The following is a 27,769-nucleotide window of genomic DNA, read 5'->3' on the forward strand; positions in this document are numbered from 1 at the left end:
ACTTTCAGAAAAATCATTTCACAAATGACTTGACCAATTTTCAGTTTTTATTTTGTTTTTGAGTTCTGTTCAGAAAGCATGATGTTACTGACACTTCATTTGATTTTATGTGTCCTCTGATGTCAGAATGTGCTAAATTTAGTACTTGATTCGGAACAAGCCTTTCTGACAGTTAAATATCATACTAATGTAACTTTTTATGTGTAAAATAGGTAGACCTTGAAGACACAAACGTTTGCACACTTCATTCCCAAAGCTAGCAGCAGCTGTTCATGAAATATTTCTATTTCCCTCAAATCGCTACTACGTTTTTCTTAATGACCTTGATTACTTTCAACCAGTTATACTTTTTTATGCAAAACTAAACTTCAGGCTGGTAAATTTGAATGCCCATTTACCGATTTTACACTCCACATTTGGCTATGAAAATTGTGCAATTTATAGGAAATCCTACTTTCACTCTGCTGAAAGATCTTACCAAACATTAAAGTTCCATATTCACTCAGAAATGCCATCAGATTTTTAAACTTCCATTACAAAAAGTTTGCAATAACTTCAACATAATTTAAAAATTATTTTATCTTTGTCTTTTCAGTAAGTTAAAATCCCGATACTCATTTGTACAAAGTCACTGCCTCAGTTTATTAGTGGTATTTCTAAAATAGGTGAAATACAAGAGTTGTGACAAGAGAGGGCAAAATCTTCTACTGCAAATAGTGCAACCACTCGTTTAGATGAAACCAAAGCAATAATTTATTTACTGCAATAGCACTGTTAAATTTACTTGCACTTCATGTGTGTGTGTGTGTGTGTGTGTGTGTGTGTGTGTGTGTGTGTGTGTGTGTGTGTGTGCGTGTGTGTGTGTGTGTGTGTGTGTGTGTGTGTATGTGTGCTTGTGTGATTGTGTGCTTGTTTGTTTCTACGTTTCTACACACAATCATACACAATATTTACAAAGGAATTATGTATTTCACAATCGGTCAAGCGTTCTGTACGAATAAATAAAGTAAAATTTGAATTTCGTCGAACCAGGCAGTGCATAGGAAGCGGTCCTAAAATTCATTGTGGCCTGTTCCCTGGTATTTTCACAAAATCGAACACACCCACTCCTGAGAGACAGCACCCTTACGCGTAATATTGTGGAACACTCTTCTATTAATTTAATAAGAAAGTCCTACAATGTTTGCAGATACCAAAATGTAAATAATTACACTAAGTTCACAATTCCACAATTTACGCACTACACTCAGTGAGCAGATGTATTGTAACAGTACATCTTTGATGTCATGCAGTCCTTAAGGCATTAACCACCGTTGATCAAATCCACGTCCACAGCCGCTTTCAAGTCCAGTGCGAGGACGACTTCAGGCTGGCCCGTATCTAAGCACGCTGTGCACGACGAATAGTGATTAAACCGACACGCAGATCAAACCAGCTCTAGCTGACCTACCTGGCTCGTAAGATGGAGGTCTACGCTTTATGGTACACATGATGGTCAATAATTTGTTTAAGGGCTACTTTTGTAATCTTCTGTGATACCTCAACAATTTCCTCTCTTTAAACAAGCATCTGCTTTTGCTAAGGTGAGAACAATACCTAGCACCGAATGTGTTCACCAATTTTTACGTTATACTTCGATGTTTGTCGTTTTGAAATTTTGTCATCTTTTCGGTGGCTTCAGTGGTAACTGCTGTTAGCCATGAATGCAGTAATTCGTAATACAAAAAGCTAAATGTTAATTTTGTATGCCAGCAGGGCTGCCAGACTTTCATCAAATATTGGTTTCTGATTCCCCAGTTCATGAAAATGTTCATAGTAACTAGGCTAGCCACTGTAGAAATTTCATATGTATATCACATTCTGAAGACTTATTAATAAATAAACACAACTTATATGTCTAAAATTGTTTGGCGCTGCTGTCATGTGCTCTACAAGAGGAACTGCTAGGAAATGACACGGGAGCATTACCCTATAGACAGTCAACGTACTACAAAAATACATGTCATCTTCGTTACACAACTTAACTGAAGTAAAGTGGGGTACGTCACAGTCATTGGTGATTCGAAACTGATGTCGTACTCTACCAGTTTTTGTGTTCACTGTTTAATATTACGAACTAAAAACCTTCCTTAAGTGTATGTTAATTTGGTTCTACATTTGCTTGGAATATTTTGAAAATTCTACTGACAGTAGTACGTTTCGTTTCCAGGATCTTCCGAGGGTGATCAGGAGAACCGCGAAGTTCTTGGGAAAGAATGTGACTGACGAACAGATGGAACAACTCTGTGAGCATCTCAGCTTCTCCAGCATGAAGAACAACCCCGCTGTCAACCAGCAAGAGTACATTGCCAACATCCGTCTGCGGAATGGCCTCAGTGAATTACCGAAAAAGTATGTATTTACATGTAGATCTTACGAAATAGGGCACTATGACGTATGCACTCTCGCTGTGAATACAATTCAGTAAATTTTTTTTTTTTTTTTTTTTTTTTTTTTTTTTTTTTTTTTTTTTTTTTTTTTTGCCGTACAGTTTTGCTCAAAGTTGGTGAGCTTCTGGCGAGTATTATTGACAGTTAGTTTCGTGGTACAATTCTCGAGTGACTTTTTAAAATCTTTGTTGAAAAATTCGTATTCTCGTACCCTCCCTGTCCCCTCCCAACCCCGCCGCGCCTCTCCACTGCCCATCATACAAATGAGATGGTAGCAGATTACTTCTCTTCAGCGAACCGTAACTAAATATTAAGCTGCAGGACGAGGCAGTCAAACGGCAAAACAAACAAAAGTTCCAACAAACTTGAGATTTAAACAACTTTTGGATACAAGATGCATAGGATGACCTTAACTTAACGTACCACACCCGCTACCAATGCAAAAGTGCATTGCACAGTGTGACTAAATAAGTTACCGAGTTAATAATTACTTTACAAAATTACGGTCAAGAAAATATACTTTAACTGAAACATATTCTCAACAGATTCAAATAAGAAAAGCGTCCATAGTATTCGTTAACAATTATTTAGCTCTGTGGGAGCAATATCATATTCTTACAATGTTTATGACAACGAGTTTTTGTCGTAATTGTGGACTTTTGAAAAACTATTATACATTCAAACTTGTGAGTTAAATTTACTTGAATAGAGGAAACAGGAAACTCGTTATGCTAAATAATAGTTTAAAGGCAATTAACGTGAGTACTCTTTTTCCAATAAAGCACCACATATATTGAAATATGGACTGAGGTTCCTGGAAGTTCTGAAAAAAGATTAACAATCGTAAGAACTGGCTTGTCTTGAGTATGCAGATACGGAGATGCTGCTGTTGTGGTGAGGTCGCTGAAGAGTGATGTCTTCAAGCCTCAGTTTTTGTAACCACTGTCGCAACAAGCCTTGGTGCTCCCTGACGTCATTATGCTCTTGGTGGCAACACCGAACATTGTCATCAATTTCAGTTTCGAAAATCTTGCATTCCGTAACCCAAATAACAGAGACGACTTTTTCCCATCATCTGCTGCTGCCACTTCCGATATTAGAGCTGTTTACATTAATTCTGAATTCTCATTGTTACTAATGGGAGGATGGATCTTGACTCACCTTCACAACCTCTGCTTACCTATCCGCACTTCTCTTTTCCACCGCTTGCAAATGACTCAGAATCACAAGATCAACTCGTGCGCTGAAAGCTAAAATACAAGTGGATGTCCTTCAAGACTGCATTTATTATTATGTTACTGATCTAAAACTTTAAAACCTGAGATGGCTTCACTGAGTTTCTTTTAGAAAATGAGAATTATTGATAAGCTTAAAAGTATTACCGTTTATTACATTACATATCTTCATTCAGACAGGCGTGACGTCGCTTTCTGGATGTCATACCTTCCGCACGGTACGAGTCCACCGTTGATATGAGAAATTTCTAGCACAAATCTTGTTTTGTAAACTACGAAAAATTTAGAACATGAATTTAGTTAAGTTACACGTTGTCACCCGACGGCAGACAGTTTTATTTAGGAGGTGTCACTATCGGACTGCCAATACCGCCGCTCAACACCAGCCGCGTACTGGCGTTCGAGCGCATCGCAACTGTGAGGATTTTGAGGTGGCACAATATTTGTGGGAAGATTGTTATGCTAAACAAGAAGCCCACATTTGTATTAGTTTCTGAATACTGCATTGTCATTAAGTACCTACATCCTGGATAGAATTCGGGAGAAGAGGAATTTATGACACAACTTGACTAGAAGAAAGAGTTGGTTGGTAGGACATGTTCTGAGGCATCAAGGGATCACTGCAGGGACGCGTGGAAGGTAAAATTCGTAGAGGGAGACCAAGAGATGAATAAGCCTAGCAGATTGAGAAGGATGTAGGTTGCAGTAGTTATTCAGAGGTCAACCGGTTTGCACAAGATAGAGTAGCATTGAGAACTGCATCAAATCAGTCCCTGGACTGAAGATCACAAGAAAAACAACCTAGATTCTATCCACCAACTGTTAATTTACAGACCGAGTAATGATTGCACCATCTTCTGCATCTTATAGACTTGTGCGTACGTTGAAATGAACACTGTCTTTTGCCTATTGTCCACTTGTGCCTTTGTAGCGTGATTTTTCCAATTGTTAAATTTTGTCAGTTCCAGTTACTGGATGTACAGTGTGGTGACAAAAGCCATGGGATAGCGATATGCATACATACAAATGGCGGTAGCATCGCGTACCGCAAGGTATAAAAGGGCAGTGCGTTGGCGGAGCTGCAATTTATACTTCGGTGCATCGTGTGAAAAAGTTCCAGACGTGATAATGGTCGCAAGACGGGAATTAACAGTTTCTGAAGGCGCAATGGTAGTTGGACCTACACGCATTGGACATTCCATTTCGTAAATCGTTACAGAATTCAATATTCCGAGATCCACAGGGTCACGAATGTGTCAAGAATACCAAATTTCAGGTATTACCGGTCACCATGGACAATGCAGTGGCCGACTGCTTCCACTTAACGACCGGAGCAGCGGCGTTTGCGTAGAGTTGTCATTGCTAACAGACAAGCAACACTGTATGATATAACTGCAGAAAATAATGTGGGACGTGCGACGAGCGTATCATTTAGAGCAGTGCGGCGAAATTTGACGTTAATGGGGTATGGCAACAGATGACATCGCCTGCAGCGCTTTTCCTGGGCTCGTGACCACATCGGTTGGACGGTAGACGACTGGATAACTGTGTCCTTGTCAGATGAGTTTCGTCTGCAGTTCGTAAGAGCACGAAGAGACGCACCCAAGCTGTCAACAGGGCACTGTGCAACTTGGTGGTGGGTCCGTGATGGTGTGGGCTGTGTTTACACGGAATGGACTGGCTACTTCGGTGTAAATGAACAGATCATTGACTGGCAACGGTTATGTTTGGCTACTTGAAGACCATTTGCAGCCATTCATGGACTTCATGTTTCCCAACAGCGATGGAATTTGTATTAATGACAATACACCATCTCACCAGGCCGTAGTTGTTCGCGATTGGTTTGGAGAACATTCTGGACAATTCGAGCGACTGATTTGGCCATGTAGATCAACATGAATCCTATCGAAGATTTATTGGAAATGATTGGGAGGTCAGTTTGTGCAAAAATCGTCCACTGGCAACACTTACGTAATCTTGTACGTCTATAGAGGCAGCACAGCTCATTATCTCTGGAGGAATTTCCAACGATTTATCAATTGCATGCCACATCGAGCTGCTGCACTATGGCGGGAAAAGGAAGTCCTACACGATATTAGGAGATATCCCATGACTTTTGTCACGTCAGCGCAAGGTTTGCAAAACATGTTTTTTTGGGTAAACCATGCATGTTTCACCACCTCTGAGCCATAATCAGCAGGTTTTCTTAAATCAAATCTGTGAAATGTGAACATATTTTAAGCAATAGCTAAGTTACGAAAATTAGATCTAAAGATGCTATTGGTTTGTTTCTGTCATTGCCTTAATTTTTTCACTATACAGTTATGCAGCTCCATTTTTTCATTATCTTGTGCTAGCCGCATGTCATCTGCAATCAAATGGTGTTGTCGCCGAGTTAAAACACCAATTCATGTTTAAACGTAATTTTGTTGTATCAAGATGTGTTACACACATGGAGAGTGTAGGAGGTATATGTGCAGATACTTCTGTTCGTGACTGTGGATGGTGTACTTAACAATATTACATCAGTATTTACGTACTTTGCAGACTAATTATCTACGGCTATTATAAGTTGTATGTACCTCCACGTACATGTTGCAAGAGCGAGCCATTGATGTTTATTTCCCTCTGAGCAGCAGATCAGGTGTTGATGTGTGGAAGCCTGGACGCAAAACGTTTAGTCTGTACTGACAGGCATAGTCCACTTAGTGGTGTAGTTATGGGCATACAGAAAACATCAGGTCGTAAAGTTTGTAACACGTTTGTGGTAAGACTGTTCGACACAGACAAGAAACAGCCATCACATTGATGTGTGTTCATATTAAGGTAGTACATTTATTAATATCTGCACTTATACACATTACATACTGTATTTGCCATTACTTATATTTTGCTGTGAAATGTCCTTTGTCTTTTGCATTCTCATGAGTTATTGAGAACCCCAAGTAAATACAAATTTACAAATATTGTACTAAATTTTTGTTTGTAACGAAAGCTTTTCGCTTCACCACAACGCAGTAGGCGTTCACTTGCTCACGAGTGAGCTTGGAGCCAAATTCGTATTTTGATTGTATCTTTCTTTCTCTTTTGTATGTGTGTGTGTGTGTGTGTGTGTGTGTGTGTGTGTGTGTGCGTGTGTGTGTGTGTGTGTGGTGTTCTTTTGTGTGTGTATTGTCTTTTCTGTGAAGTTCCTTTAACGTGTTAAATAGTGTGCCTTTGCACATTGTAGTGTACTCATGTATATCCTGGTTTCGTTCTCGCATTGCCTTCTGTATGTGGAAGTTTTCCTCTATTGTGTAGACTGTGGATGGGTTTTCGTATTTTTAAATTTATCTCTATTGTAGGTGGTGGTGGTTGTGGGCTATTAGGAGCTGTGCCAATGTACTACGGAGCTGTCACTTTTTAGAGCTCGAAGATGCTCTGATTATCTCGTTCTTTGTTTTTAATTTTTTTTTAAATACAGGTTATCACTGAATACATTACACTCTGTAAAGGCACGATATTTAGTACATTATAGGGATTTTACAGATACAACAACACAAACAGCTAAAAAGACATGCACACACCGCCGACCCCCCTCCCCCCCCCCCCCCCCCCCCCACACATACACGTATGCAGACACACAAAGAAAGACAGAAAGTAAACAGAAGCGAAATTCGGCACCGAACTCACTTCAATAATTTTTTTACCCAGAGGGCATGAGCACTTCAACGGGCATTCAGAATCTCAGGAGAAGAAGCGAAAGTCGACTCGATTGGAACACATAACAATGGTGTTCACCATGTGTTTTGTTGACATGAGGAATGTTTCTTACAAAGAAAAATTACGAAAAATGTGTGTAGTATTTTTCAATAACTCTTCAGAAAGGAAACAAGATAAAAGGATCTGCCACATCAAAACGTAAGTAATATCAAATATATGTAGGAAATATCTTGACACAACAAAATTCCGTTTAAACATAAAGTGAAATGTTAACTCGCCAACAAAATTCATATTAACATCGTTTGATCGCATATGACAAGCTACTAGCATAGTATAATGCACAATTAAGGTAATGAAAGAAACAACCAAAACTGTCTTTGGGCCCAGTTTTCGTAGAATTGCTATCACTTAAAATATGTTCACAATTCACAGATTTGAGTAAAGGAAACCCACTGATGACGCCACAGAGGGGCTGAAACGTGTTTGGGTCACATAAAGAAATATTGTTTTGCAAAACAGGAGGATATTATGTCGAATAATTTGAACTCGAAACACGGAAAATGCAAGACCAGCAAGTCCACGTGATGAATATTTGCTAATTCTGTGTGCACACTTCCGACGGTAAATGCACGCCATTCCCCTGTTGTCTCATCAGTTTATCTATCACTCTCTCTCTCTTGCGTCCCTCTGTGACCATCGCCACCTTCTGACTGCCCCACCGGTACCACCTGTGACAGCTCATTTTTAGATGTTTTGTATATGGAAATTCGATTTTTTAAAATATTGTTTGTGAAGGGTAGGAGGGGGGGGGGGGGAGGAAGGTGCTGGTTTATCTCTAACTGATCGTTTCTTATCGTAAAGTACCCACTTAAGGAACCTCTACAACATGCATAATTCCGACCTAAGGCATTGTAAATTTCTGAACACCTACATCGACAGTGCACTCTGTATGCCGCAATATACGTACTTGCGCTATGTATGCTTAAGCACAAGAATATTTGAGACTTACCACAATGTACTGTTGTTCACAGAGAGCCAGCTGAGGTGGAGAAAACTGGCGCTGACCCCACTAAGTTTATGCGGCGCGGCGAGGCTGGTGGCTGGCGCACGGAGATGCCGGACAGCTGGATAGAAAAGTACGACCAGTGGACGCAGAAGCATATCGAAGGCACGGGCTACCAGGTGGGCGTGTCTGGCGGACACGACGACTTCTGAGGGGCCGTCTTCTGCGTCCTCACAACCTCTGCATAGGCGGCATCGACGCTGAATCCCAGAAGATTGAAGCATTCTGCAATATGAACACGAGGACTCCCAACAAAGCAAACATACACAATGTTCTAAATTGTGTTTGAAACATGTTGGTGCATTTACTTTCCAAACAATAAATTATTTTTCCACAATATCTGCCTGAAACTGTACTTTCCCTGGGTGGGTCAAGCCCATATGCCAGATGCTGGCTTTAATCCAGGACGTGATTATTCTCAGGCATGTACATCATCGTGAATAATGTGACAATGAATGGAATTGTGGAGATATTTATTTCAGTTCCATATTTTTAACATATATTTTTTTTATCAATCCAAGATACAGGTTTGTTAGAAAGGTGAAAGCTTGATTGTGAGTTGGTGAAGTCAATGAATCTGAATACAAGAATTTAATTATGGTAGTATATTTATCAACAGCTAATGGGGAAAAATGTTTCATTCGAGCCCCTGGTATGTAGGTTCCCCCAAAAAGTGGGTTGATTTAGTGGGCCAATACAGTTCCCACACAACATGCCTGTCATGAAGGGCAGTCTATAAACCAGGGCCTGGATAAAACAGTGTTACGCCCCACACCTCTGTTACTATTAGAACTAGGAGGCTATATACACCACACTGATTATACTCGTGAGGCCTACTGTTTTCTGTGCCAAATTTGGTTGAAATCGATCAAGAAATTTAGGAGGAGATCCTGGATGTGGACATACACATATACAATAAATGAATTTTTCAAAAGGAAACTCAGAACTGCTCAGAGAGCTGTGAAAGGGTCAATTTTAGGTCTCACTAAGAAAGATCGACAGAAAAGTGAAGACATATGAGCAATAACAAGAGTAAAATATATTATAGATCGGGTTAAGACTCTAAAATGGCAGTGGGCAGGACATATTGCACGAACGGAGGATGGAAATGGACAAAATCAGTTTCATAGTTAAGTCCCAGAGAAAAACGAAGACCACCAGGGAGACCACCTGATCGCTGGGATAAGGAACTCAGGAAAGTTACATTCTGCAACTGGCAGAAAAGTTTGATCGAAAGGCGGCTATGAGCTAGCATAGTCGACGAATATGGAGTCATGAGAATAAGCATAGTACTTACTATCAAAACGGTAGATAGTTCAAACAGAATGGTGCTTCGCTTGTTGTGGGGTTATTGGAGGGTGGTATGCCAATGCATCCTTCTGACCTTCGAACTGACTTATGCCGCAAGCTATAGGCGTAACTGCAGTTTAACATGGATGCCAAACCATAGTGCATCTCAGTATCACTTCAACAAACATTGCCAAAGATGAAAGAAATAAGAGCTACAATTTCTATTATTTTATCATGAGGATAATTTTCCCCTAATTTCTCATATGGCAGCATAAAACTACAGCAATAATATATATATATATATATATATATATATATATATATATATGTGTGTGTGTGTGTGTTTGTGTGTGTGTGTGTGTGTGTGTGTGTGTGTGTGTGTGTGTGTGTGTGTGTGTGTGGGTGGGTGGGTGTCAAGTTGCAGTTAATATTATATTAAATAAAATAACAAAAACAGTATTCACTAGGACATTTGTGAAATTCATTGGAATTAATTGTGTTATTGATTTTATGCAATTTGTTTACTTATGAAAGGGCATATTGGTCTTTGAAAATTTTTGTGGTGCTGATGCGATAAGGTAATTTTGGATTTCTGCTTTTGAGACTTAAAGTGCATTTCTCTAGTCTACTAGTGCTGATCATTTACTACTTGTGTTTAATATAAATCTTCCGATGATTTTTGGACATTTTTCTGAATTCATTCTTGGTTCTTAATCGTATTATTGGATCTTGAGAAACAATATTTGATACAGATGTTTTACACTCCTTCATTTGAGATGCAAATTTTTAATTGGTTTTTATCTTATCATGACATTACTAAACAATAAACGACGGTATCACTTGAAAACAAAGCTAAGAGGACTACTCATTCATCGATTATGTAGATTAAGAACAACAAAGGGCCTAACATCTCTGTGAGAAGCCCAGAGACAAGGAGATGTCCCATAAATTACTATGAATTATGACCAAACTGAGAGGAAATTACGAATCCAGTCACATGTCCAAGTCATGGAATTAGGTTAGAATTCGCTTAGTGAAAGATATTTGTTATAAACGAAAACAAAATTCAGTTGCAAAAGCTGGACAAATAGTTATTTCAATTTACAAGCCAAAAAAGGTTCTGCTAGTAAATGAGGAAGGATGGTTGTTTAAGAATTAGTTTTGTTACAGCTTTGTAATTTATTCATGAGCAAGCTATATTTAATTAGCACTCTTCTAACAAACGCAGAGCAGCACCTGACTTCACCATGGTTAGATTTGTCTGTTTGTTTAGTCTTAAATCTTTCGAGAAGCTCATGGATACTTAACAGCTGTGACTAAGTTCGCTGACTAATCAGCATTCAAAAGATACAGGCTTATTTCGAATATTTACACTTATTTTTTATTTAATTTGCCAAAGTTCTTTCCAATTTGCAACAAATGATCACATAAACAAAGTAACAAATAAAATGCTTTAAGAACACCTCACTGTACCACATACAAATGCAAGAATCATCACTCACGCAACTGATAACAAAGAAATTACGTTTAACTGTACCATCTAAATCTCTATACAGCACCACAAATGCAGAAAAATAAAACATCAATATCAAATATTGTTTCTCAGTAGGCTTGCTCAAAAATATTCTTAAAATGTTAGGGATCAAGACTGAATTCAGACAAACCTTCAATAATCAGACTTTCCATCAAATACAAAAAACAATAGAATAAGAAATTATCAGAACACCTGTATTATACACACACAGTAAATGATCAGCACTAGTAGTGGATACATCCCAAGTCTTGACAGTAAAGATCCAAAATTACCTCATCTCATCAACACCACGAAAGTTTTGAAAGTCCAATAGGCCCTTCAATGAGGAAAATCGATGAAACTAGTAAACTCCAATGGATTAAACACTTTCAAGTCGCGCAAAAATAAATATACACTCCACTGCAAAAGATTCCCACTCAATACCAACAAGCAGGGTGGATGGGAATGGGGGTTGAAATACTTTCCATACACTTCTAACTTTCACAGTTTATCTCCACTGCCAATCATGATTGTGAAACTGATAATTAAAGCTTCCTCTGTCCTCTTATAATTACATTACGACTTTTTGCAACAATGTACATGCGTTTCAGAAGTGAACTTCATCAGAAGTACTCCACCTACAAGCTGATAACACACACTGCATATCCACATGAATAATCTATATAGTACAGACACAGTTTCAGTTAACTAGCGATGACATTCTCATACAGGGGCCCCAGCCAAGGGTATGCATTAGATCACAGTAATATCCGTAATTGCAAGTAAAGAAAAAATAAAATTCAGATTGACACCAAAATTCAGTATTGATTCTTACATCACATACCTCACAGCAAGTTCAAACATCAGTTTTCAAGTATAGGTAACAAAATAACATTCCAGCGCAAAATTGAATTAGTATTCACTCCACAAGGGTATTCAGTATCACACAGTATCAATAGAAGAGTCAAAAACAATGATCTGCCTAACAAAATGCACTATTTTGATTCTGTATGTTCAAACAACATTGTTAATGCTAAATCTTAATAAATTCATCACGATATTTAGTATGCTAGCATTGTTCCTTTGGAAAATCATCTGTATACACTTCGAATTTTACATAAACTTGCAAAGTAAGTTCAACATAAATCTATAGTATGTCTTACCTGCATTTGACTGCCCATTAATTCAGTGCCACTTCTGAGTTCCCTCTGCAGCAAAAATTACATGCTTATCTCATTGTAGCCACATCATAAGGAGAGCCTAAATTCATAAAATTGTTCAAAAATTTATTGCTATCATGCCAGTACACTAAAACAGATACAGAATTCTCACAAATAATCATTAAATAAACACCTCAAAGCCGCCTGAAAATGATTAAGTGCAAGAGTAACAAAATAAGTGAATAAGTTAGGCACAAAATTCAAACATGGAAGACATGACCACTGATAATTCAGGACACAGCATACCAGAAATAAATCCATATGCAAAGCAAGACAAAAAGAAATAGGAAAAGTTTCTCAACAGAGTAGCTACAGAACACAATACTGGTATTGAAATAACGCAGTATTTACCCAAAGGAAATTTAAAGTCAGTATTCACTATTTTTAGGGTTCTGTGCCTCAGTTGCTTGGAATCCGTATAGGATCACTTTGCTGTCTGTTCGACTGTCTGTCTGTCCGACTGTTAAAAACTCTTTTTGTCAGGAACTGGTGGATATATAATATTGAAATTCATGTCACATATTAAAGTCTACTGTCCGATCTGCTGCGGATGCAAAAAACTGAAGCTTGTAAGCCAATGAGGCCAAAGATGCAGCCATTTATGTCACATATTTTGATACTGGCAAACTCTCTCATCAAAACCTATGTGGTACCACCTGTTCACCAGAAATCATAAAAATTGACAGGAAGTTAGGTTTTGCGGTACAACTGAAGGGAAAAATACGAAAATTGTCAATTTGTAATTACATCATAGAAAATCTTTTTCTCATTATCAGATAAACACGAATTAATTACAGAACGTGAACTAAACTGTATAGTATGGCCACAAATAACTAATGAGAAGGACCAAAAATTTATCCTCGTAGACAGTCGCCGGACGTAAGACTTCTGCTGCCTTTCTAAACTTAATCTGAGTTCATAACTGGTATGGCCTCGGAGATAATGCCCTAAAAATATTCCCCTTTCTTTAGAAAATTTTGATCTAAGAATGAATAGTGATGCAAGCTAACTTCTATTTATGAGCTATTTGGAATCAGACTTCCTTAATGAAACGATAAATATAGACGGCCGTGAACATATGTTTAAGGAATACTTGATTATGACCAGTACATTCAAAACTGTTAATGCAATCTGAAAGTATACAGCATCCTCCTAATAACAGACTTCACGTTGCACATACGGGCATTTATCACAAAAGTCAGTCACAACGTATTCAGGATCAGCACATGCCGCGAAATTCTCAGCAGCAAAAATATATAAATATATTTATATCATCTTCTGATGGTGTCTTCCCTAAATAATGATTTCGCAGAGGGTAGGACGTATTCATTTAAATCTTCTTGCCTCAATTACGACTTTAGACAAAGGAGCTGCCCATGGAAACGTGATAAATTATGAGGGAGGGTCTGGATGAAAAATACTGAAGAGAATTCTACATCATTATGGATTACTAAAGACGAAAATTTATGTAATGAAACTACATATGTCATCCATCGGACCATGTGGAACACACTACCACAAATCACCAAAATAGAAGAAAATAGAACGCCATGTAATCTATAATACCCTCCAGTCCCTTAGATTAAATAAGTGAGATAGTAACGAATAAGCTAGTGAGACACCAGTATTGATCCCTGAACATAGATTAACGTCTCTCGCTCGGAACAACAGATTTAATCTTGGTCACAAAGAAAGCTGAAATGTAAAGTTGAAACTTACGCAAAAGCGCGCCAGAAAGTAGCAGTCTCATCATATTCCCGTGTTTTGCAACGTAGAAACGACCTTCGAAGTAAAAAGTCAGACAAAATCATCGAATATGAACAAATAGAACCATGAAAATTGCAAGCAGCTTTCATGTGATGTGACTACCCCAGCGTTCCTCTGAAACACAAGTGTGCTTACACAATACCATATGGTGTGTAAACAAAATGACCCGTTCCACTTTGTTATGATTTACCACGCAAAAGATCCGTGAAACAGAAACTTACTACCCGTAACCAACACTGTCTGCGAACACACTCAAGCGGAGAAAAGGTCAAGAAAAGTGTTTAATCGATCAATTTGCACTTCAAGGACAATGTAGACCGAATTGATGGTTAAAAGCGCTGATACATTTAACATGCTATCTTTGCAGATGCGCTATCGCACCTCTAGCCAAGGTCATCTGATTGATATAAGTAACTACCTATGTGGCGTGTGGTAGCACTGGTTTTTTTGAAGGTTCGGTGACGACTGGTGAGCAGAGGTAAGTTAGTCACAACAGCGGTCGCTCAATCGTATCCCTACGTTTTTCGTCACGAACTGACACAATCCAAGCGCTTGTTACGAAGTCAGTTTGTGTTTCTGCTGACAGGACTTCGCTTCAGTACAAAAAGTTGTTGAACTCAGTTTACTTCAGCGGTATCTAACACGAGAACTGATTGCTTACGTTTCACACAGACTCTCTTAAACATAGATTAGTGAACCCTCGTAAAATTAAAGGTTGCAGTAGGGTATAAAACAGGACATTTTGTTCTCAGTTTGGAATGTATCATACCGTTGAGGATCTAATAATTGAATTAAACAAATCACAATCTATAAATTATTATTTCCTTTTAATAAAACTTGAATAGTAAAATTTATAGTGGTTTAGTACCAAAGTAACATCTTCCTCCCTTTAGTGTTCTAGGGTTAACACGGCAGTGTCTGCGTTTTGTGTTCCACCCACCGTGCTGTAATGCTTATGAATCAATATTGTATAAGCGAAAGTTCGTGGCTCTCAAAATAAGGTTCTTCACCATTCCACAACAAAAAACAAAAGTGTTTTATAAACAGTCTGTAAAAATAATGTACACATACCAAAAGATTCCAGTATCATCGGTTCCTGACTTTACGCACACTAGTTTTCGAACCGATATGGATCGATGATTTTACTTCAAATCTTCTAAATTTCTTCACGTCCTTTATTAGAAAGCCTGTGAGATAACCCTAGTGACTAGCTTTCACTGCTGTGAGGAACAGTTGCACCCGTTCTTATTCTTGCATATCTGTTCTACATTCGACAACAGGCAAAGCACATAGTTCATGTGGATACGAGTGAACGAGATCTAAAAGGCTCTATACCAATAATGATAAATTTATAGATTTATTTATCCTCTTCTGAAAACCACTGGAGTAACAATTGTGAGAAATTTGTCTGTTTCTAGCGTATACTTTGTTTTTACTGAACTGGACTCGCTTTTTGCAAGGTAGGTGTCGTTTTTATAATGTCCTTTAAAGAAAAAAAATAAACGTCTTGTTGTTGTCAAGTTCAGTCCGAATACTGCTTTGACGCAACTCTCCACGCTGTCCTGTGCAAACCTCTTCATCTCTACACGACTTGGGATTACCTACATCCATTTGTACCAGCTTACTGCGTCCATGTCAAGATCACCTACAATTTTTTCATCTCACACTTCCTTCGTTACCAATCTGACAATTGCTTGATGCCTCGTGATGTGTCCCATAAACTTATTTTTCCGCAGTTCGATTTAGTACCTCCTTAACTGTTATTAGTTCTACCCATTCAATCTTCAGCACTCTTCCTTAGCACCACACTTCCAAAGCCTTTTTTTCTCTTCTTGTCTTAACTGCTTATCATCCATGTCCGACTTTCGTACAAAGCTAAACTCCAGACGCAAACATACCGAAAGACTTCCTAACACGTAAATTTAAATTCGATATTAACAGACTTCTTTTTTTCAGAAGTGCTTTTGTTGCTGTCGCCTGTCTGATTTTTATATCCTGCAGCCATCATCTGTTATGCCGCTATCCAAGTAGCAGAAACCATCTACTACTTTTTGTGTCTCATTTGCCGATCTAATTCCTTCATTACCAGGTCGACTGCATTCCATTACTCTTTTCTCAATTTTGTTGATATTCATCTTATAACATCTTTTCAGGACACTATCCACTCCGTTCAATTATTCTTCCAAGTCCTTTGCCGTGTGTGACAGAATTATAATGTCACTGGCAAACTGCAAAGTTTTTATTTCCTCTCCCTGAACTTAAATTTCCTTTCTGATTTCTCAAAATGGTTCAAATGCCGCTGAGCACTATGCGACTTAACTTCGGAGGTCATCAGTCGCCTGGAACTTAGAACTAATTAAACCTAACTAACGTAAGGACATCACACACATCCATGCTCGAGGCAGGATTCGAACCTGCGACCGTAGAGGTCGCTCGGCTCCAGACTGTAGCGCCTAGAACCGCACGGCCACTCCGGCAGGCCTCTGATTTCTCCATGTTTTCCTTTGGTCCTTGCTCGATGTACAGTATTAATAACACAGAGATACACTATAACCCAGACTCACTCCATTTCATGATACCTCACATCAGTCGGTAAAAACTGAACCATCATACATTGAAGAGCCAAAACAACTGGTAGGCCTGCATAGTATCGAGTAGGGCTCCGCGAGCACGAAGAAGTGCCGCAACGCGACGTATCATGGACTCGACTAATGTCTGAAGTAGTTCTGGAGGGAATTGACTTCGTGAATCTTGCAGGGCTGTCCATAAATCAGTAAGAGTACGAGGGCGTAGAGAACTATTCTGAACAGCACGTTGATATGCTCGATAATGTTTATGTCTGGGGAGTCTGGTGGCCAGAGGAAGTGTTTAAGCTCATCAGAGTGTTCCTGGAGTCACTCTGTAGCAATTCTAAACATGTGGGGTGTCGAATTATCCTGATGGAATTTCACAATGGACATGAATGGATGCAGGTGATCAGACAGGATGCTTACGAACGTCTCACTTGTCACAGTCGTATCTAGACGTTTCTGGGGTCCCATATCGCTCCAACTACAGAAGCCCCATACCATTACACAGCTTCCACCAGCTTTAACAGACCCCTTTTGACATTCAGGGTGCATGGATCCATGAGATTGTCTCCATACCCGTACACATCCATCCGTTCGATACTACTTGAAACGAGACTCGTCCGACCAGGCAACATGTTTCCAGCCATCAACAATCCAATGTCGGTGTTGACGGCCCCAGACGAGGTGTAAAGCTTTGTGTCGTGCAATCATCAAGGTTACACGAGCGGGCCTTGTGCTCCGAAAGCCCATATCGATTATGTCTCGTTGAATGGTTCACAAGCTGACACTTGCTGATGGCCCAGCATTGAAATCTACAGTAATTTGCGGAAGGTTTGTACTTGTGTCAAGTTGAACGATTGTCTTCAGTAGTCGTTGGTCCCGTTCTTGCAGGATCTTTTCCTGGCCGCAGCGATGTCGGAGATTTGATGTTTCACCGGTTTCCTGATATTCACGGTACACTCGTGAAATGATCGTACGGGAAAATCCTCACGTCAGCGATACCTCGGTGATGCTGTGTCCTATCGCTCGTGCGCCGACTATAACACCACGTTCAAACTCACTTACATCTTGATAACCTGCGATTGTAGCAGCAGTAGCCGATCTAACAACTGCGCCAGCCACTTATTGTCTGATGCAGGCGTTGCCGACTACAGCGCCGTATTCTGCCTGTTTACATGTCTCTGTATTTGAATACGCTTCAGTGTAGCATCGCTTCGTTGTTTGTGTGTCCGTCTGACTGTATCTCTCTCTGTCCGACTGCTAAGACCCCTTTTTCTTAGGAACGGGTAAATGTGTAAAGTTGAAACTTGTGTCATACAATAAGATGTAGTTTTCTTTGGCGGTGTAAAAAATATAAGCTTGTAAATCAGTGCAATCAAAAGATGTGGCCATTTACGTCACATACTTTGAGACTTGCAAACTCACTCATCGAAGCCTATAGTGTGCTTCCCGTTGACCTAGCGCATGAAATTTGGGAAGAAGCGAGGTTTCACGGTACAAGTAATGGGAAAAATCCCAAAGTTGTTAATTTACAATTACATCACACGAAAAAATATGTTTTTGCCTGCCTGCCTGTCCTGTTAATACAGCCTATTATGTCAAATGTTTTGATATTTGCAAACTCACTCATCAGAACGTGTAGGTTACTTCCCGATAATCTAGAATAATGGAATTTGGCACTAAGCAAAGTTTCACACTACAAGTAAAATAATAATACTGATATTGTTCAACTGTAATTATATCACACGAAAAACTTTTTTTCTTTTGTTATCCGACTATGTCTGTCCGTCTTTTCTCAGGACCAAATGGATATATCAAGTTGAGATTAATGTTACATACTGAGGTATATCGTCCTTTGGCGGTGAAAAGAACAGAACCTTCTGCGTAAATTTCAATCAAAAGATACTGCCATGTATGTTACATATTTTGATACTCGCCAAATCATTCATCAAAACTTATACAGAGCTTTCCGTTGACATAGAAATACGAAAATTGACGAGAAGCAAGATTTTACAGTAAAAGGAAAGGGAAAACTCCGAAATTTGTTAAACTGTAATTATAGCACATAAAACATATTCTCTTGCTGTTACAAACTTACACTGCATTCGTAACCTGCCAATAATGTTACCCACTTTGTGATGAGTTTTCAGTAACAGGTTGAGTGATTCTCGAGGGAGATTTGTGTGAACAGTTTAGAAATATTTCGAGCTAATTGGCTGAGTTACGATGAAATGAAGTCCGTTGCGCCTGTAAAAACAATGCTTTGTGATTTACCGGTTATGGGCGTTCGGCCGCCGGACTACAGCGCTAAAAGTGTATGCCTACGATACGTGCAGCTTCTGTAATGTTTGAGAGCGAAGTAATCATGGTAATTGATGCAGGATTGCACTTGCATTGCTTGTGATGAGGTTCAAGTGTTCCATTAAGTAACCATTGAAGCGTTCCACAGAAAAACTCGACATCTGCGTAACAACAGTATTCCTATGACGGGCTGTACCGTGATGTCCGGAGACTTCTTTCAAATCTTACTAGTAATCGCAACAAGGACGTCAGCAGACGAAGTCAAGCCATATACAGTTGCCAGTTAGCACAGCATGTTAATGTATTTCTAAAATTAATAAAACGAACAAAAAATTACAATATCCATAGTGAGATTAAACAAAAAATTTCGACCAAACACTTCAAATTGAAGCATTCTCGTAAATCGTGGAATTTCCTTGACCAATATCATGTCAGTACCGATATCGATAAAAAGCAAAAATTGTCCAGTTCCTCGATTCCTACGATTAATGAACTATTTATATACATAATTAAGTTTTTACAGAATCCTCAACGTGCGGATCCTATTTGCACTTATCCAGATTTTTTGAGTACGTCTTCCATTTCATTTCCTTCTACTCTTATAATAATGATCTGGTCACAATACAAGTTACAAATAAGCTTTCACTCCCCGTAGTTTTATCCTGCTACCTCCAAATTCGAGAATGCGTATTAGAGTGAACTCTCAAAAACCTATATACTGTAAAAAAAACAATATAAATGATTTAAGGTTTAAGTAACAAGACACACCTAGTACCCTTTATGGTTGCGGATTGCAGTGTGAAGAGTGTGACATGTAAAAGTCGCCTGAACGACGATGTGTCTTTCGGGGCTAGTACTATGACTGATGCCAGTTTCGATGACATTTAACCAGTATGGGGAGACACAGCGGTAGGGAGCGATGACATACAGGGTGATTCACGAAGATATGCAAATGTTTTAATACGTTATTCTACAAGTAAAAATAAAGATAAAAGTTCTGATAAACATACGTCCACAAATGTTTAGTTGCGGAGCTACGGCTAATAAAGGAATTTGCCTGAAATTCAGCAACTTCGCTAATATGAAGCCAACGGAAACCTGTAGGAGGTTAAAGTAAAGCACGATTTCCGTTTATTTTGTTGTTATTGCTCTGGTGAATGCAGTAAAACACGTCCCAGACGTGAACTGCAGTAGTTTTCTAGAAAATCCGGAGAAGCAAAGTTTATTACAAAAGCAAATTTGTTTACTTTCCATTAAGAATCTGGAAACGCTTATGTCATTGTTGGCAACCGTTAGTGCGTTGTTGCAGTCGTTTCCTAACCTACGCGATTACAGATGTATTTTCAACATGCCGGAGCGCCTCCACATTTCCCCAACGCCGTTACTACACATTTAAATGAACATTTTCCCCAGAAATGGATTGATCGTGGTGCTACACGTCTGTAGCCACCCATATCGCCCGATTTGCCACCAATGGATTTTTGGGTGTGGGGATGGGTGAAAGACATATTTTATGAGGACAAAGTCAATACGCATGAGGCATTACCTGCTCGCATTATGAATGCAATAGACGAAATTAAGAACAACTCTGTGAAACTGAAACGAGCAATAAAATATGTTCATACACATGCCGCTAAATGCATTGAACTCGATTGCGACATTTTTGAACATTTATTATGAATGTATTGTGAAACAGTATGTACACTGTACAACATCCTTAACACTGAGCTTTGTTTTTCAGGTTTAAGATGAATTTACGTGTGCTATGGTGTTAATAAAAGCAGATTATCTGACAAATTTATACAGTTTCAGTTACGTTATTACCACTATTTTTCCAAAATTAAATTCTCTACAACTTCAGCTGAAAATTTTGGGTAATTGTCTGGAATTTAAAATAAGGAACTGGGCCAACTAGTTAATAAATTAAAAACTTTACGAAATTATGTCTTTGCTTCTCTGGCTGTTCTGGAAAACTACTGCAGATAGTCGTCTGGGACATGTTTTACTAAATTCACCAGATCAGTAACAACAAAATATATGGAAATCGTGCTTTGCTTTAACCTCGTGCAGTTTTGCGATGGCTTCACATTACCGAACTTGCTAAATTTCAGGGAAAATCTTTTATTAGCCGTAACTCCGTAACTAAAAATTTGCGGACCTATGTTTCTATGAATTTTTTTCTTTAGTTTTAATTGTAGAATAACGTATTAAAATATTTGCATATCTTCATGCATCCTCTTGTATATAAGGGCGATCAAAAATTTATGTTCGAAGGTCATAGAGGCCAGAATCGGTATGCCAACTAGGTAAAATTTCCGCGAGCTTTGGGGCAATCATTCTATCGACGCGCTAAGCTGAAGACACCCACTTGGAAAAACATCTGAGCCTGGTGCGTGAATATTTTCGTAACTGCCATCTGCACATCCTCATGGGAGGGGAATCGTCGACATTTCAAGAGCTATTTTTATGGGACCAAGGGTGTGATATTCTCATGGGGGATATCAGGACAGTATCAATAACCAGGCTTTGCTATGTAGGTGGTTAGAGTGTTTAAATAATTTGTGTTGTAAGAAGAGGTTTGAGGCATTTGAATTGTATTGCTACGGAACAATGTTGAACATTAGATGGGTGCATCGCAAAAATAATGATAAAGGAGTCAATAAATGGGGAAAAATGGTGTTTGTGGAACAACCCGATTAAAATAATAAAAGAAGCGATGAGTTGTTGCGACACATCCCGAGTCAGCAAGGGATTGAAGGGATCGGCAGAAGGATGTGCTAATACACAAATATTTGGTGCCAATGCGTGTTATATGTTTGGATAAACGCAAAAGAAAAAGTAATTTACGTCGTAGGTGGAATATTATAATGGTTCATGTGGCACTTCCCATGAAGTATGAATGCTGTCGACAAGGGATCTCAGATCGGTTCCATATTCCTAGATTTCTAGAAGGCATTTGATACCGCTCCTCACAAGCGACTATTAATCAAATTGCGTGCATATGGAGTATCGTCTCAGTTGTGTGACTGGCTGGATTTCCTCTCAGAGAGGTCACAGTTCTTAGTGACAGACGGTAAATCATCGAGTGGAACAGAAGTGATATCTGGCGTTCCGCAAGGTAGTGTCGTAGGTCCTCTGCTGTTCCTGATTTACATAAATGATCTAGGTGATAATCTGAGCAGCCCCCTTAGACTGTTTGCAGATGACGCTGTAATTTACCGTCTAGTAAAATCATCAGACGATCAATTCCAATTACAAAATGATCTAGGGAGAATTTCTGTATGGTGCGAAAAGTGGCAATTGGCACTAAACAAAGAAAAGTACGAGATCATCCACATGAGTATTAAAAGAAATCCGATAAATTTTGCGTATACGATGAATCGCACAAATTTAAGGGCTGTCAGTTCGACTAAATACCTAGGAATTACAATTACGAGCACCTTAAACTGGAAAGACCACATAGATAATATTGCGGGGAGGGCGAAACAAAGACTGCGCTTTGTTGGCAGAACACTTGGAGGATGCGACAAACCCACTAAAGAGACAGCCTACATTACACTGGAATATTGCTGTGGGGTGTGGGATCCTTATCAGGTGGGATTGACGGAGGACATCGAAAAAGTGCAAAGAAAGGCAGCTCGCTTCGTGTTATCGCGCAATAGGTGTGAGAGTGTCACTTGTATGATATGCGAGTTGGGGTGGCAGTCACTGAAACTAAGGCGGTTTTCTTTGCGGTGAGATCTACTTACGAAATTTAAATCACCAACTTTCTCTTACGAATGTGAAAAATATTTTGTTGACACCCACCTACGTAGGGAGAAATGATAATCATAATAAAATAAGAGAAATCAGAGCTCGAACGGAAAGCTTTAGGTGTTTCTTTTTCCCAAGCGCCATTCGAGAGTGGAATGGTAGAGAAGTAGTATGAAAATGGTTCGATGAACCCTGTGCCAGGCACTTAAGTGTGAATTGCACAGTAACCATGTAGGTGTAGATGTAGATATATTCGGAAATACAACTGATAAAGTGAGCGAATTAATCCTCACTAAACTGAGAGTTAATTACTTCCGCCGATCCCTACAGTTCTCAATTTGTAAACGGAGGAAAGCGTGAGGCGTAAAAATTTTACAGCGATACCGAGGATTGAATACAGTAAGCGAGTTCAAATGAGTGTAGGCTGAAGTAGTTGTGCAGAGTTGAAGGGACTTGCACAGGATGGACTAGCATGGGGGACTGCATCAAATCCGTCTGACCAAGACGACGACGACGACGACAACAAAAACAACAGCAGCAACAACAAAACTGCTGAAACAGGAAGATTAAAGGCCGATTTGCTCTTGAAGTCTGTGGAACAGCCAGTGACGTCACCGTCAAGTGATGGCGTGTTCGCACTAGGCGGATCCTCTACGCAAAATAATTTCCATTAACTCAACACGGAACGGTGAAATTGAGGTTATGAGATATCATCCGTACACCAATAACCGGGATATAAATCAGGATTAAGGAGCTATCAATGATTAAGTTGATTAGTAGCCAAAGTAAGCTTCATAACTGACGTTTGGCGAGATCTGTAGGCTATAGTAAAATGTTGAGAAGTGGAACAAGAGGAAAAGTGTCCCCCAATATCTCAAAACTTCGAAATTTATTGGCTAGTGAAAATATGTAGACAAATACATCAATATTTATAATGCAATAACAGAGCCTTTTCACCTTATCCATTTTTTTCTTTCTAGCAGAGGGACGGTAGGAACTTCCTCTCACCAGTTGGATTCATATTGACGGCGTATGTAGGGCACTATAAGGACCTCAAGATATGCAAACAGGAAGACGCAACTATCAACCGTTTTCCAGAAAATCAAGTTGGAGAATTTTAGCGCTTAATTCCATAAAAGCGAGGTCTCTCGATCGAATCTCACCGCCGGTGTTTTTCTTCTATTCCCACATAATTCTAATAACAGGTTTATTATGACTGTGAAGATTATCCATATTTAATGATTCATTTATTACTTTCCTAATCTTTACACTGAAAAACGAGAATGTATTTTTCTTAAGGGGTTCGAAAATGAGAAAACGATACACGAGAACTTTTAGTCATATGAGTATAGTCATTTCATTTATATTATTGTATGTATATGTGTGGCAAGTATAATACGTAACTTAGAAAGCACTGCAATGATCAGGATGATACTGATCGTAGATACATGGCAAACAAAAATTATTGCGACATACAACACATGTACTTAAAGCCGATGTTTTTCCATGTGCATGATTTGTTTCATTATGTCTATTGCAGAGCAAACTTTGTTTACATGCATAAACTGTTCTCGGTCGCCACACAATTTCGCGGCGTGCCACGCATATCGAAGCATGTCGCCGAATATTGGTGCAGATAGTTAAAAAAGGAAGTAGTATTGACAATACTATTAGATCCATAGGCCTACCGCTAATGAAATTAAGCGCCCTGTCTCTCCGACACTATAAAGCATATAAGAAAGCCCAAAATTTTCAAAGTTATTTTCTCGAAAACGGTTGAGAGCTGCATCTTCCTGTTTACATATGTTGGCCTTAGGTACTCCGTCAGTAGGAATTAAATAGTTAAGGGAAGTTGGTACAATTTCCTTGTAATCACCAAATAGGGTCAAAAACGGAAATATTGTTTTGTTCTTTGATGGAGTTGACTCTGACTTTAAAAAAAAAAGATTATTTGTTGAAAATTGTTTCGTCAATTTATTTTCCTATTTGTGCACATTTTTTTCTCTGTTCGGGTATTGCAAAATCTAAATCTTTTTCACTGTCAGAAATCTCGTCTCTCTTTTGGAAGCACTCTCAAGACAAAAATATGCAATTGTCATGGATGTCACAGAAACAAAGCAATATAATAAAATTTATACATATTATAAAAGTGTTTGTATGTATGTATATTTCACGTCTCGTTCTAAACCATTGGATCGATCTCAGCCAAACTTGGTACACATATCACTTGCTGTCTGGGGGGTAAGAACTACCTTACCTCTCACAGGGGGGCGGTTAGGTGTGAGAAAGAAGTGTACCTCAGGCCGCGCTAATATCCAGACTATATCCATCCAGTATTTGAGAGTGAGAGAACTTAGTGACGAAAACACAAGCAAAATGATGAAAGGAAGGAAATTTATCGCTTACCAAATTTTCGCCGTTAACGCAGTAAAACTGCCGCATCAAGCATGACGTTTTGTTTTATTACTTCTTTACTGCTGTCTCTATTTGCAACACATTTTTCAGACAGTAGTCACATATACCGTTGAATGTACTTGCAAAACCGTATCATTGTACGACGCATTGTTCAGGAGACATGACGTCATAAACACTGAGAGGTACGAAAAGCTGCTGCTTTGTTATTTCTTTGTACTAACTCTATTCTCAACACATTTCACAGACGGTATCCACATACGCCACTCGGTATTCCTGAAAACTATGTCATTGTACGAAAAATAGTTCAGGAGATATTACGTCATAAACATTGAGCTGCGTGCAAACGAAACTGCTGGGTGAATTTCGCTAGAGACATAGGTGAAATCTGTGTACAAATATGTGTTAAATATGTTTAATATACAGGGTTATTCACGGAGATATGCAAATATTTCAATATGCTTTTCTACAAGTAAAACTAAAGAAAAAAGTTCATATAAACATTGGTTTGCAAATGTTTAGTAACGGAGTTAAGGCTGATAAAAGATTTTGTCTGAAATTTAGCAACTTCGCTAATAGGAAGCCGTCGTAAGTCTGTACGAGGTGAAAGTAAAGCAGGATTTCCATTTATTTTGTTTTTATTGGTTTGGTGGATCTAATAAAGCATATCCCAGACCTGTATCTGCGGTGGTTTTCCAGAACATCCAGAGAAGCAAAAACGTAATTTCGTAAAATTTTTGACTTATTAACTACCTGGCCCAATTGGGCGCCCAGTTTCACAGCAATGGATGGATGAAAGACATATGAGGAATTACTTGCTCGCATTATGAATACAGTTGACAAAATTAAGAACAACACTGTGGAACTGAAACGGGTAACAAAATTTGTTCATAAAACTGCAGCTAAATGCACTGAACTCGCTGGAGACATTTTTGAACATTTATTGTCAATGAATTGTAAAACAGTATGTACACTGTGCAACTTCGTTAACACTGAACTTCGTTTTTTCCAGTTTAACATGAATTCACATGTGCTATTGTATTAATAAAAGCAGATTATGTGACACATTCATACAGTTTTAGTTGACGTTATTACCATCATTTTTCCAAAATTAAATTCTCTACAACTTCTGTTGAAAACTTTGTGCAATTGTTTGGAATTTAACCAAAAACAAATTGGGTCAAGTAGTGCATAAATTTAAAAAAATACGAAATGATGTCTTTGATTCTCTGGATGTTCTGGAAAACTACTCCAGATACACGTCTGGGACATGTTTTATTAGATTTTCCAGATCAATAAGAACAAAATAAATGAAAATAGTGCTTTGCTTTAACCTTGTACAGGTTTGCGATGGTTTCATATTAGCGAAGTTGCTAAATTTCAGATAAAATCTTTTATTATTAGCCGTAACTCCGTGACTACAGATTTCCGGACCTATGTTTGTATGAACTTTTTCCTTTAGCTTTACTTGTAGAATACCGTATTAAAATATTTGCATATCTTCGCGAATGACCCTGTATATGAAATATATGTAACGTAATGTAATGCAAAACCACGGGTAAAGTGTTCTTCCTAAACACCTGGGTCGATTTGAGCCAAACAGGGTACACATTTTACTACCTGGAACGAAGTGCTGTAAGAGTAAGAACCAGCAAACTCATATTGGAGTGGGAGTGATAACATGGAGAGAGAAGGGGAGAAGGAGATGGATAGCCGCAGAGGGGGAAGGAGGTGATGACACAGACTGGGGTTAGGAGGATGTGGACTGAGAGACGGGAAGGGAGAATTAACAGAAAGGAAAGAGGAGATGAACAGAGAGAAGGGAGACATGGAGAGAAGGACATGGACAGACAGAGGGAGGAGGAAGAGATGGACAGAGAGAGGAAGGAGGAGGAGATGGACGTAGAGTGTGATGAGGAGATGGACAGAGGGGGACGGAGCAGATGGATAGAGTCAGGGGAGGTGGATGTGGGTTACTAGAAGATTGTTATTTATACATACCTGGGAAATGCGGGGTAGTCAGGTAATCAAGACTATATATAACATAGGGCAGCGCGGAAACCCGCGTCCAGCCATCCGGATTTAAGTTTTCCTTGTTTTCCCTAAATCCTCCAGGGAAAAGGTTCCTTTGAAAGGGCACGGCCGATTTCTTTAGTATCCTTGACCCAACCCGGGTTTGTGCTTCGTATCTGACGACCTCGACGTCGACTGGACGCTAAATCCAATCTTCCTTCTCTTTCTTTAATTTCGGCAGTTAGCAGATAAGGACGCAGTCCCCATCACCCACGACCACGTCGACCGTTTCTTCCCTAGAAAACACGACTAACACGTTCCGTTCTGTTCGTTGACGGTTTGTGTAAATGTCGCAATTTTAAATCAATTGTGGAATGTATTTCAATTCTGTTCCATCAAGCGTGCAACGACCTCAGTTCAGACGTCATAGCCATACTGCGCCAGAGCACTTCTAAACAAGTGTGCAGATGGAATTTATTTCTCAGGCAGCAGATGGGCGCG

General features: G+C 39.0%; 1 protein-coding gene across 1 annotated transcript in view; it reads left to right on the forward strand.

The window, feature by feature from the left end:
* The window catches only part of LOC126417006 (luciferin sulfotransferase-like), a 114,814-nt gene extending 106,233 nt beyond the window's left edge, over nucleotides 1-8,581 (forward strand). Inside the window, exons 7-8 of the mRNA XM_050084894.1 lie at nucleotides 2,210-2,391; nucleotides 8,398-8,581. Coding sequence (XP_049940851.1) covers nucleotides 2,210-2,391; nucleotides 8,398-8,581 — 366 coding nt within the window. The remainder of the gene's footprint in view (nucleotides 1-2,209; nucleotides 2,392-8,397) is intronic.
* Nucleotides 8,582-27,769: the final 19,188 nt, after the last annotated feature.

This window comes from Schistocerca serialis, chromosome 8 (assembly GCF_023864345.2).
Source record: "Schistocerca serialis cubense isolate TAMUIC-IGC-003099 chromosome 8, iqSchSeri2.2, whole genome shotgun sequence".
Classification (NCBI taxonomy): Eukaryota; Metazoa; Arthropoda; class Insecta; order Orthoptera; family Acrididae; genus Schistocerca; species Schistocerca serialis.